At 31.2% G+C, this 13,718-nt stretch overlaps 1 protein-coding gene across 1 annotated transcript in view; it reads right to left on the bottom strand.

Moving 5' to 3' along the window:
• Nucleotides 1–24: 24 nt before the first annotated feature.
• Nucleotides 25–13,718, bottom strand: part of LOC129218253 (MAP kinase-interacting serine/threonine-protein kinase 1-like) — a 140,872-nt gene continuing 127,178 nt past the window's right edge. The window contains exons 11-13 of the mRNA XM_054852479.1: nucleotides 6,629–6,719; nucleotides 4,677–4,885; nucleotides 25–1,314 (exon numbers count right to left, since the gene is read on the bottom strand). Coding sequence (XP_054708454.1) covers nucleotides 1,035–1,314; nucleotides 4,677–4,885; nucleotides 6,629–6,719 — 580 coding nt within the window. The 3' untranslated portion in view covers nucleotides 25–1,034. The remainder of the gene's footprint in view (nucleotides 1,315–4,676; nucleotides 4,886–6,628; nucleotides 6,720–13,718) is intronic.

Genomic DNA, 13,718 nt, shown 5'->3' with positions numbered 1-13,718 from the left:
ACACATGTTAAATAAAACACACAATGAAACATAGGTTCTTTATTTCTTTCTCAAACATACAAAAAAGCACCCGTTCCCGATCATTCAGGACATCAAAATATCAGTGCCATTAGCAACTGTTCACTTGAGCGGAATAAGTCAGTAACTTTAGTCAGATGACTCAACACAATAAAAATACTAAACACTTGTTGTATAACAAGAGGAATTGAAGCATACACCGGAAACAATCATCTTCAAATTTACTCATAATTGTATCAATTGAAAAAAAGTTATGATTTTGGTCAATTTTTGTCCAAATAAACAAATTTTCTTTTTCTTTTCCTTTCCTTAAATTTATACATATGTTATACGTTATGTATTTGTTACATATTACCTAAACATATTTGAACTAATATATTGAGAGAAAAAAAGGATTTAAAACAAATTACTTGAAATTATAGTTTTAATTACAGATGCACATTTGTTTATGATTACCTGCATCAAAACAATAAAAACAACATGCAGAAATAGAAAATGATAATCTAACACTTGCTCTTAAATATCAGCAATCCATGGTATAAAAAGTTTGGAACGAACATGATCTTAAGTGAAATTTTTATGAAAGAATTACTCGAATAATGATGCTCTTAAAAAAACTTGGATGGAAATATGTATAGGCTTAAAATCTTTAAGTCAACTTTTCTCAAGATAAAACGTAAGAAAACTAAATTATTATAGTATGTTTAAAAAGCGAAAAGTCACTATATTATTACTGCGCTTAAAAATTTAAGGACACTTCATGTTCAAGATATTAATATCAGCTAACAATTTCAAGGAGGAACTATGCAATGGATAATGTTGAACAAAATGCAAAAATGAAAAAGATAAAATAAAATAAAAAAAAACAGTATCAGCAAAAACAAATCAACCAGACAAATCCATTGCTGATAAAAGCTAGCATAATAATATCACATACTTTTAAGTTTTTTTTTAAATAAAAGTACTCCATTATGTAATTCTATACAGCATTCTGAACTTAAAACAGAGACAATATATCAGCTGTAGGATAGATTCCAAGCAAAGTGAAATGGTTCAAAGCTCTTTCGGGAGTGACTTTCACGGCGTCTTAGATAAAGTTTTGAATCCGTCACTGGAGAGAGACTCAGAAATTGAATTGATAGGCTGTTCAATGATGGATCTCCAGTTGAAGGATTTTCTTCTTGAACGGAATTCGGAAGGGAAGACCCCATACTATGGGAAAGATGACGGAGATACAATCGTTTCAAAGCATTGGCATTATCTGCAAAAGCTGCTAACTCTCTAGCACTATTATTTCTGAAAGGCAAACAAATGTATCATAAAAAAGCTAAGAACATAAAATATTAGAATTTACTTAATTTTTTCTTTAAAGTGAATCTAATAAGATATTCAATAACTTTTTCAGTTAAAACACAGACAAATTCCTTGGACAGATAAAAAAGTCCTTAACATAAAAAAAAAAAAAAACCTAGAAGAGGGGATGGGTGATTTTCAAATGCATCAACAGATTAGGTTTGACACAATTAGAAACTTTTTGCTGTTATAAATATCAAAACCTTTCTATATATAAATTCCTCATAATTTATAGCTTTCTCACCAGTTGATTATTTGTGAGTTAATTTGCTTAGATTTTAGAAATTCCAAAAAACTTCTTGGCAAGTCACCATTTTTTTAGTCAAGAGTAACCTTTATAAAACATTCTGTAATTTCAAAAACAAATGTTACAAATCTTGATTAAACTATCTCAAAAACTCAGTAATAAGTCAAAATGGTGTCAATATTAATTTATTTAAAAATCTTTAAATATATGTATAACTGTTTTTCTCATGAGTGTTACTTTGTGCCCTAAATAAAGGGTAAAGTTATTATTATAAAACTATATGAAATTCAACATTGAAAAATGTTTTCATTGCATTTACAATGAATTTTTAAAACATTTCAACACTGAAACTAATTTTAAAGATTAAAGAAAAATTTTATAAATACAATTACTGAATTTTAGCTTTAGTAACACTCATGAGAGATGGACTTCTGAAATAATTTCTTGTAACCTTTTGGATGTAATTCCTCAAAATATGTAGTGGTTTAAACCCCATATCGTAAGAATTAGAGTTTTTCCTAAACAACACACACAAATTTTATTTTTGCAAACATTAGCTTTGTGTCAGTGTTCAAATAAATCTTTCTCTTTCCATTTTAAAAAAATGAGAATTTATTACATATATATAGAATATATGTATATATAGAATATATATATATATATATAGAATATATATAATATAGACTATATGATAATTCCATTCGGTGAATATCTTCGATTTCCAGATACTCCTCACCAGGACAGCCATATGTGGTAGGGCATTGTGCATCCATAAAAATATATTCTGGGTCAACAGCACACCTGAAAAGACGCACATAGGGTTGTAAGATCTCCTGCCTGCACCCTCTGGGAATACACGGAACCAATGTCAATCACATAGTGTAGTGTACGGGTTTCTTGCATGCTCCCTGTCCAAACCATCATTCCTCCACTAGCATAATGGCCCCTTTCCATGATGTTACTGGAATGGTATTGAGTCCTAGGTTCCCTCCATATGAATATTCACAGAGAATCATGTTGTAGACTGAATCTGGACTCATCTGTGAAATTAACATTCACCTTTTGGAGCTGTGTCCAGTGTTGATGCTGTCTGCATCACTGTACACGCTCTCTTTTGTGGAAGTGAGTGGGATGCAAATGACAGGTTTCTTGGCATACAACCTTCTTTCTCCGAGCCTACTGTCAACTGTCTTCCTTGAAACTAATGTTCCTGTAGCAGCAGCGAGGTCCCTAGACAGTTGTGTTGCTGTCGACTCCCTTTAGCACTTGGCTGTAAGTAACAAATACTGGTCTTTATTGGGCGTTGTTGTACTCAAACAACTTTTTCCCAGTCTTCTGGACACTGTCCCACTGTTTTTAAACTGACTTCACAAATTCGAAACGACACGCAGAGTTACACCCAATTCCCAAGCAACCTGAGCTTATCACAGTCCTGTCTCAAGTCTACCCATTTTTCTCCACCTCAAATTTTCGTCTAAACGATGATGTTCACTCATTGCAACTAAAAACCAACAAAAAAACAACAATATTATTCAAGAAACACAATACAAATCGCTACTGTATTGCAGAGCGTTATGGGCTAAGCAGCTGGTCGCAAACTTTTATGCCTGCTGCTGCCTTAGCAATGCCCACAAGAATATGTAAACTCATCTCAGCGCCATAGTGTCATTATATGGCAACTAACTCTCCAGGTGTTATATGATATTTTCCGAGAAATGGGTGAAAATGCTTTCCATCTCTTAATTTTGTCTACCAGTGTATATACACAGTATAACAGGGATTTAACAATTGTCAAGGGACTGGAAAAAGTTATCGTTAAATCAAGGATATCTTTAAATTGAGGAGCATAGACACTCTATGCAATCAAATCCTGACCTGTGAAATGCATCATTAAAAGAGGAAATTGTTAAATTTAAGTGATACTGTATGTGTGAAAAAAGATATCTCTTTGATGAAAGTATAAGGTAATAAAATAGCTATAACTATGGATCTACTCATTATTTGGGTATCTTTTATAGTGTTACTTCCTTCTCATGAACGCTACCTGTTCCAAGTAACACCAAATAGTGATATTTATAGAAGAATTCTTTACTGGAATAAATTCTATTGGTGTTTTTGAAAATTTAACTAGATCTCTTGCTTCCTTAACAAAAAAATACATTACTGCCTAATTTTATACTTCTATACTTAAAAAAATTACAAAATAAATAGGTAACACTCATAAGAGATGATTAAAATACTCTTCACATTGAATTGTACATTTCAATATACAACATAAGGAATAAATATATCCATTTTTAGACTTACACATTCTAAGAAGAAACAAATATGGCTTCCCTAACACTGTTGCTAACTACAATAAAAAAAATATTTAGTACATAAAAAAACATTTAATTTCCTGGGGTAACACTCATAAGTTGCACTTAAGGGCACAAACTGCATTGAATTTTAATAATGCTAGATGAGTAGTTCAATAAAATTAATTTCAGCTGTGTTTAATTAGTAATTATTACTTCTTTCTTTAGTGCACAAAAAATTTAAAAATAAAATGCTTGAAAGCATACAAAAAATATAAGGTTATGTAAACTTTCTAGTCAGGAGAAGGAAATTTCCATTACTAGCTACTAAAGTGGTAGAATTATTAATTTACAACCATGTAATGAATGCAATGAATTTAAAGCAAAACAATGCCTCACACAACATGCTTATGTGATTCCCCCCCCCCCCCCCCCCCCCTCAAAAAATAGCAACATTAAATTCAATAGAAAAAATCAGGACACCAAACTGTCAATTGTTTTGAAAATCATCCTTATGCTTCTTACCACATTTTTCTCAAACTGGATATTAAAAAAAAAGCTGTATCTGGTTGAACTTCTGAAAATATCATCTTGCAAGCAAATTGAGTGTGACTATGCATAAGTAGCTGAAATCAGATACTGATGTTTTTGATTTAATCCTATGGCACTTAATTCTCTATGTTCATCCTAATATTAGATTTCAGTACCAAACCAAATGAATAAAAAAAAAAATAAAATATTTAAACAGAGTTGAAAGTTACCTTCGAATTATTTTAGGAGTTTGTAAAAATGTTGCTGGTCCCCCACCATACACCCAAGGGTGCTTTAAAACCATTTCGGCTGAATATCGTTGGCTTGCGTCTTTCACTAATAAATGATTGATTAAGTCCTTAGCCTCATCCGAAATGAAAGCCCATTCAGTCTTAGGAAACTCATATTCTCCTTTTTGAATACAGTCGAAGAGCATACTCTACAAAAGGAAAGTAAATGAAAATTATATGTATGCAGGTAGTTTACTGAAAATGACAGAACATAGATCAATCTAAAACAAGTGAACTTCAAACGCACACACACAAAACAAAAAAAAAAAAAAAAAATCAAAATAAATTACAAAATTTTCTAAAACGAAAATTAAATGTTCTCAAATTTTACAAACTCTGACTTATCCTCAAAATCTTGATAAGTGACAGTTTAAAATCATGTCTATTGCAGCATAATGAGTTGTTTACCAACAACTTCTTATGCAATCATGAATGATAGTGAAAATATTCAGATAGAGCTATGACAAAAAATTCACAGTTAAAAATAAATTAATCACAAAAATACTATTGCAGTTGGTTTTGCAATTTGTTTAGCTGATATGGATTCCCTTATAAATACATGCTGCTTGTCACCCAAAACAATGTTTCAATAGCTATTAAGTTATTTATTCGGTTAAATTATTTTAAGCCCTGATATTTGTGACTTTTAGTTGGGGTTACCCTTTTGGTTGATTTTAAATCTCTTCATAAAAATAAGGACATATCTAAATCAAACCTTAAATTCTTATTTCATACTCACTCATAATTTTAGTATGCATAAAATTCAGTTTTTCAATTTCCAGAAACTCATTTTACAGGCTTAGTGAATCTCACTCTAGTAACTTGGTCACAAATTTACAATTGTTACATTGCAATACTATTTAACAATAAAAAGACATATTTTCTGTATACCTAGAAAGACTGAAGGGGCAAGTGTAGGGCCCCAACCTATTTTTTTTTTTTTTGGTAGATTCTTTTAAAAACTCGTCATGAATAAGTCTTCATGCCTAAAGTACCTTCTTTTATGACTAAATAAAAACTTATAGTACTTAATTATTATAAGTTTTTCTGTCTTTACATGCCAAGAGGTAGACTCAGTTCTCTTTCAAGAGGGCAATGGCTACCGTTTGGCTGGTAAGCAATTGGCACTGTTTATAGCATTTGAATATCCAACAGGCTGCATAAAGAGGAAGTTACAGGTTAAACTAGAGTGAATAGTATTTTTTAATGCCACAATAATTAGGAGAAAGGAAAAAATCTTTTTTAATTGTAAAATAGTTTAAGGGGCCAATATGGCTCCTCCAGCCTTTCAATGTATAAGGATCAATATTTACAATACTATGAGTGAATGTCTAAATGATTAACAAGCATTCAAATAGTGTGTCATATATTGAAAAGTCAGAGAGTTCCATTAAGCTCCCTTAGATATTGAGTTGTGGAACAACAAACTTTGCGAGGTGCCATACAGGTCCCTTCGTCCTTCTAATGTTAAAATACATACACACACCTACACAAAGAAATGTGATTGTTGTATTCAAACTACTCAGTTAAAATCACTACAAATAAATATTTGCATGGTTTTATTTTCTACATTTTATCCTTAATTTGAATATTTAAGCAGTTTATAAATTTTTAATTATTCTTGTTCTTATTTTTTAAATGTTATGTAACTACTTAATTCCTGACATATTTACACAAAAGCCACTGCATAAAAACTAAATATTAAAATAAGTCTATAAATTTATAGATTAAAAACAATAAGTAAACATAACAGCAAGAAAGCTGCCAAATGTTTATAGCAATGTCAAATTTCTGTATAAAAAATAGCTTTATACAATAATTCAAAACACAAATAAATAATGAAGTAATTTGCTCACTTACAGATATAAATATTGTAAATCAAAATTACATACCTGACATGCTTCGCATGAATTTCCTCGTCCCCATCCGCAATCTGCCCCGCAGCATCCATAAAAAGGTGGGTATCCACACAGTAATATATACCTAGGAATTAAATATGCATCAAATTTGGGAGAATTACTGAATGATGAGTAACCAGGTACAGCAACTTTTAAATACCAGAAAAATATTACTTTGAATTTAATGCACAATTAATTTTTAGACAAATATTGTTTCAATATTTTATTTGAACATTTTACATAGAGTTACAATCAATCAAAATTGAATCTGGATAAGAGGTGCCATGTTTTACAAGCATGAATTAAAGAGTAAAAAAAAAAAAACCTTTTGAATTTTTAAAATTAATTTGAATTTTGAAATTTTGAATTCAAATTATGCTTTTTGCAATCACGAGTTGCGACTGGACCCTACTCATTGGTTACCACCCCACTCGCTTGTTTCTAGAAATGGTTCCTGTCCCTATTCTTGGGCGGTTATGTGTGTATAGTTGTGTATGTGTAGGCTTGCATGTGTAGACTTGTATGTATGCATGTTCGGCGTGTGTGTATGTGTGTAAAGGTGCATGTCTGTATGTGTGTGAGTGTGCATGTGTATGAGCACGGCCAACTCTACTAGGGGCCAGAGCAGAGAAAAATTTTCGACTCGTGACGTCACCGGGAGTAGGGTCAAGTCTCCACTTTCCACCGAGGGGTTGTTGCAGTCTTGCAGTGTGGAATCTGTGCGTGTAGCTATGATGGCGTTGTTTTGTTTGTCCGTACTTATGCACTATTTACTCGTACTTAAAATCTTTCATTAATACTACTGTAGTCGTGTATTGAACACGAAGGTCATGCCTTTCACATGTAGTGTCCCTGGTTGTTCAGGGAATTACAAAAACAAAGAAAAAGTATCCGTTTTTAGCTTCCCTTCTGATGTGGAGCTGAAGAAGCAATGGCTGCATGCTATTCGGCGAAAAGACTTCACTCCTTCAAAAAATGCTAAGGTAGGACAGTTTTTGTAACTTCTTATAGATTATGGTCTTGTTATTGGTAATATTAAGCGGAAGTAAACTGATACATTACTATTTACAGAGATTGACTCATTTATGTATATGCAATATTGTTTTGTTTTCATGCAAGAACACTGGAAATGAATATTATCAGTTAATGAATGACATATTTACTGCATCGATTTCGAAAATTTTTATATGCTTGATGCATGGATACTTAAATTTAAGTTCTACTTATGTATGACGTGAAAATACATTTTCATATTTTAATGATGAATTGTATCGTAACTTTTGACGTTTAGTTAGAAGGAATCAGTATATTATAAACCTAAATTGCTTATATTTAAGATTTCTTAGTCCAATTAGAGTACTTGAAATGACGAGGAATGGAAAGAATTGATTGTAATTTTATAAATAAATGCAAATAATTATAATAAATGCAATAAAATGTGTTTCAGTTATGTCATGAAATAGTTTGTAATCACAACATGTATCTATATATCATGCACTAAAGCTTCATTTACACATAATTAAAAGAGTTTAGGAATCATTAATATGTTTTATTTATCAATATTAACCAGAATCGTGTATTTTTATTCTTAATATTTGGTTAAAACATACCATATTAAAAATTAGAACTTTACTCTGTGTGAATATCAATATTTAAGAGAAATTATTTTAAAAAATCCATTGTCCTGAAAGTTAAATCTAGGCAAGACTTTTCAATTATATTATAATTGAAAAAAAAAAAAAAAAAAAAAAAACCCTTGATGCAGCAGCTTTGAAGCTTTTGTAGGCCCTATCTTTAATTCACAATGTTTACACAAGACCAGAGAATTGTTTATATTTCTGTTCACACCTTAATTCACACTAGAAACTAGAACTAGTGCTTCGTACACAGAAAAAATTTCTCCTACTGGTCATATAAAAACTATATGATAATTGATTGTCTAATAGTTAATTGATGGTATATTATCATACTTTAGGTAGGAATAGTATGCAAATTATAGAAAAGTAGTAAACATGTGTAATAAGTTTTCCATCCTTCATGTCTTTTATTTTATTTTTTCAGGTCTGTGAAAATCATTTCAGAACATCTGATATTATAAGAGAAGCGTCTGCCTTTGATGATAAAACAGGTCGTCTTATCACTGCACCTCTTTGATATCCTCGTCTTGCACCAGGAGCAGTTCCCATTCTTCTCCCAAACTGTCCACAATATTTGTCAGGTTCTGACAGTTTTCGGGAAAGCCCAGATGTCAAGCGACAAAAAAAAGAGGACTCAAGAATCCATTCTGCCATACAGGATAGCTTGGCAGCTGCAGAAAATTATAGAATTCAACATGAACTCCATTCCTTGAAAGATGTTACAGCTAAGTTGAACTTTCTTGATTTAAAACAAGACTTTTGGACTTTCATTGACAAAAAGAAGTGTATCATGTTTTTAAATATTTCTAATCACCCTATTCCAAAAATTAAATATTCAGTAGTGATTTCTGATGAAATGAAAGTTTCTGTTAATATTGAGTCATGTCCTGTATCTAAATTGAGCAACTTAAAATTTCCTTTTAAACTTCAAAACATAAACGAATTAGCTACCGTATTAGAAAAAATGGAATCGTATAATAGATTGGAAAGTAATGATGAAAGTATTTCAGATGTTTTGATGTTGATTGATAATTTACTCACTGATTTGCTAACTCTTGATGCTTGTGCTCATGGTAAACATTTTGTGCAATTCTTTTTAGAGCAGTTACATCTAGTATTTAAAGAGAAAAACCAGATTAGATATTCGACTGATACTTTGGTGTTTTCATCCCTTTTATCTCATATGGCCCCTCATGCATATAAATTTGTTAGAGAGAGTGAATATTTTATTTTACCCCATCCAACTACCTTAAAAAGAATTTTGTGTTCAGAAGCTGATCCTACTCTAGAGCAAAAGGGACAATTTTTAAATTATATTAAACATAAATTTAGTGCTTTAAAAGATATAGATAAAACTTTAATTTTACAAATAGATGAAATTCATTTAAAACCAAACTTTGACTTTAAAGGTGGCACTATAGTAGGAACAGCTTTTGATAGCATAGCTGCAGCTTCAAGTGCTCATGCTTTCATGATTAGCAGTATTTTATCACCATACAAAGATGTGGTACATATTTTGCCAGTAAAATCTATTAATGCTCCCATTTTATTTGAATTTGTAAAAAAAATCATCATTGGTCTCGAAGCAATTGGCTTTAATGTATTGTGCTTAACTTCTGACAACAATTCAATCAATAGATGTGCAGTCTCTATGTTTTCTGATCCACCTGAACTTAAGCATGTATATCCTCACCCTGTTGATCCAGAAAGGCCATTGTTTTATCTTTTTGATGCTGTTCATCTTTTGAAATGCATTAGAAATAACTGGGTTAATCAAAAATTTCCTGAAAGAGCAATGTATTATCCAAACTTTGATGAAATTACAAATGCCTCAAATTCAAATTTTTATACAGCTTCCTTGCAAGTGTTGGAAAAAATTCACCAACAAGAATCAAAACAATTACTTAAATTCAGTTATAATTTGTCATATCGAGCCTTAAATCCCTCTAGCATTGAAAAACAAAATGTTAAACTTGCTCTGCAAATATTTAATGAAAATTTAATTAACGGTGTTTTAAATTGTAATAATCTTAATATTGATAATCTGGAAAATACAGCAAATTTTATTAAAATTATTACTCGTTGGTGGAGCATTGTCAATGTAAAAACTCCAGTTGTTGGCCTTCATAAGAATGACGAATATAAAACTCCTTTAACTTCATCTGATAATGATAAGAAATTAATATTTTTAACAAAATTTTTGGAGTGGTTAAAAGAATGGAAGGAAATGAAATGTGATGTAGGTGCTTTAACAAAGGAAACCCATTCGGCACTGACAATAACTACTAATGGATTAATAGAAATTGCTCGTTATTGTAAAGATAAACTTAACATGCCATACATTTTGCCTGGGAAATTCCAGACTGATAATTTAGAGGCAAGGTTTAGCAAGTATCGTCAGTTTGGGGGGGGGGGGCGCAGCACTTAATATCTGTTAGACAGGTTTTTGAAATTGAAAAAAAATTGCGCAATGAATCATTGTTGAGGATGGGGATCACAAGTAAAAAATTTGGTTTCTGCCCCATAGATTATGATGAATTTGAAGAAAATGTAGAAGACATAACTTTAGTTGATGAATTGTTTAAAGTAACAGTTTCTGACAACGATTTAAAAAAATTAGACAGCCAGATACTGGTAGTAACATATTTAGCTGGATATTGTGTTTGCAGTGTATATAGAAAATCACAGTGCAATTATTGTCTAGAAAATCTGGCTCTGAAACAATGTGAACTACCTGAAAACCACAATTTAATAAAAAGTACTGATAGAGGAAGATTGTTTTATCCAGAAAAAAAAGCAATTGATGCAGTTGCATTAAGTTACGCAGTTGTAGAAAAATTGTGTAATGAACAGGAAGAAAACTTTTTAAAATGTAAAAATCAAAGGTCAGTAGCTTTTAACATTACTTATAGTTTTCTCATTGAAAAAGAAATAATGGGGGATGGGACCTGTTCTAATGGACATACTGATGTAAGCAATTTTAAAATAATTCTTTGGTCTTCTACCAATGCATTGTTAAATAATTATTGCAAAATGAAAAATGATTCCTTGATAATGAGTGCAAAACAAAAAAACAAAGAAAAGGCCAAGAGAAAGAAGAGTTCGAATGAAAAAAATAAAGAACAAATCAAGGGGGGTTCTGTTGCAATACATGAAAGCGATAACAAAGTTGATGGTAATGTAAAAATTCCTAAGAGTAAAAAATTAGGTACCTTCAGTAAAAATATGTAATTAGAAGTAACAGACAAGAAAGATTCCTTTCAAATTTCTTCAATGCTGTCTGACCTGCTTTTTTTTTTAAATATAGATCTTCAAACTTGTCCAACTGATTTTATGTTCTCCACTTGTAATATTTATGTATGTCTGAATAAAAAAATTTTTTGTTGTTATATGTGTTTGGTTTCTTTTAGGTTTGTTTCTGTCTTACAAGTTAACAACATATTTTAATGAATATTTTAAAATATTGAATTAATTAAGTAGTTTCAAAGATAACACATTTATTGCTAATAGATGAAACAAGAAAATTAATAAATATTGATGCAAAGAAAATACTACTTGTTTGAAATTTAAACCATATATTCTCTATTCTTTAATCAGAAATAGTCATCATTCTTAAACGTGTCAAAACTATCAGCAATTACTTTCATAAATAAAAAATTGTAGAATGTAATTTTCTTCCGTTCTGACACGCATCAAATATCACTGCTTTTCTCTCGTAAGCGTGACTAGCCACGACTAGCTCAGCAGCGGAAACCCTACTCGAAATGACGTCACGCGCTTGCGCGTTGGCCCCTTCCTCTAGTTGGCCGTGGTATGAGCATGCGTGTGTGTAGGACATGGACGCCACCAACCAGGAGCAGTGGCTACCGGGAGGAGTAGCACCTGCAGAGGATGGTGGGGGTTGAAAAAGGAACCGGAAATCAAGGACTGACAAATGAAAACAATTAACAATCATGATTGCTCAAAAACTTCAACTACTATAGGATAAAGCTTGCAACTTCTACTTAAATTGTAGGTTGGTTTATGTAGGAATTTGGTTGTGTTACATGCAATGTTAACACTTCTTTACATATTAGTAAAAACATCATGATGTATCATTCAGTAACTTCAGAAACATAAAAGGCATACTGTTTATGCGAAAATTAAATTCTATCATTCATGTAGGAGAATCAAGAACAACAGAAGCATATAGAGGAATCTATTTCAGGAGGGGCCCAAGTCAAATGTGAGAACTTTTTACATATAAGTTTGTAAAGATTAAAATCCTAATTTGCTAATGCCTAATTGCCCATTTGACTCTCCCTTAGATACGTGTTTGAAGAACGAATCAAAGAAAAGGAATTGTATTCAATATCCTCCTGTATCATAAATAATAATGGGGAAATACTGTAGAACTTCGATTATTAGAAACTCTAACCAAAATATTGTTTAAATGCAGTCTTTTTTTTTTTCAATTTTATTTTTAGTAATAAAATAATATCACTAAGGTCACCAAAGGGAATCATCATATTTATAGTTTAAACCGAATTTTTTGTGCATTTTTATCACATTTTCTCCCCCCCTCCCCTTGCAAACTAACCAGTAAATTTCGAAAATACTAAATAATTCAGTGGAAAATTTCCAATATGGCAATTGTGAGGGCCTCTTTGAAATAAAACCTTGAAAGAAATCAAAACTGCAGAAGAATAAATGTTATGCTAGACAACAGACCACTAAAAGTGCATTGTATGTTTGGTGTAATACTTTGAATGTTACTTGAGGAAAAAATATTGGTAAACCTTAAAAGGAATAGCATCTGGAGAGTGAAAAGAAAAAAAACCGTCCGTTATGTTATTTCTAAAACCATGCCTTTAATTCCTCTATATTTCCATTAAACTGCATAAATGAAACTGATAAATGACATAAAACACTCAATAGAATATCTTTCAGTTAATACCATCCGAAACCAGAGCCGAAATAATAAATAATCTTAAAAATTGAAGTATTTGACAAATAACAATTTTTACACACAATGATTCAGACTGGGGATTGCAATACTGGATCAAAAATGCAATATCAGTATTCAGTATTTTTAAAATATGATACCAGAATACCCGTATTAATACCAGAAACAGGAATTTCTCAAAAAAATATCAAAACATATTGTTTTGCTGAGATGTTTCATAATTTTGTGCAAAAAGTGCATTACTAATGAAAACTTACTTTGAACAAATATAAAACAAAGGAACTAATCTCATAAAAGAAACAGAAATCAATAATAGTAAGAAACATAATGCATCTATGTACTTGTCACGAAGCCTGGAGCAGATTTTAGTGCATAAATTTTATTTAGTTGAAAATACTCTTTCTGAATTTATGCAGGTCTGTGGTACTGTTAATAATGCGCGATACAATTCTGCAAATTGCATCAAAGTCCTTCATCTTAAAATAATTCAGTATCCTGCCTG

This window comes from Uloborus diversus, chromosome 3 (assembly GCF_026930045.1).
Source record: "Uloborus diversus isolate 005 chromosome 3, Udiv.v.3.1, whole genome shotgun sequence".
In the NCBI taxonomy this organism is placed as follows: domain Eukaryota; kingdom Metazoa; phylum Arthropoda; class Arachnida; order Araneae; family Uloboridae; genus Uloborus; species Uloborus diversus.
Note: the sequence above shows the minus strand (reverse complement) of the source record. Positions and strands in the feature narration are given on the sequence as shown.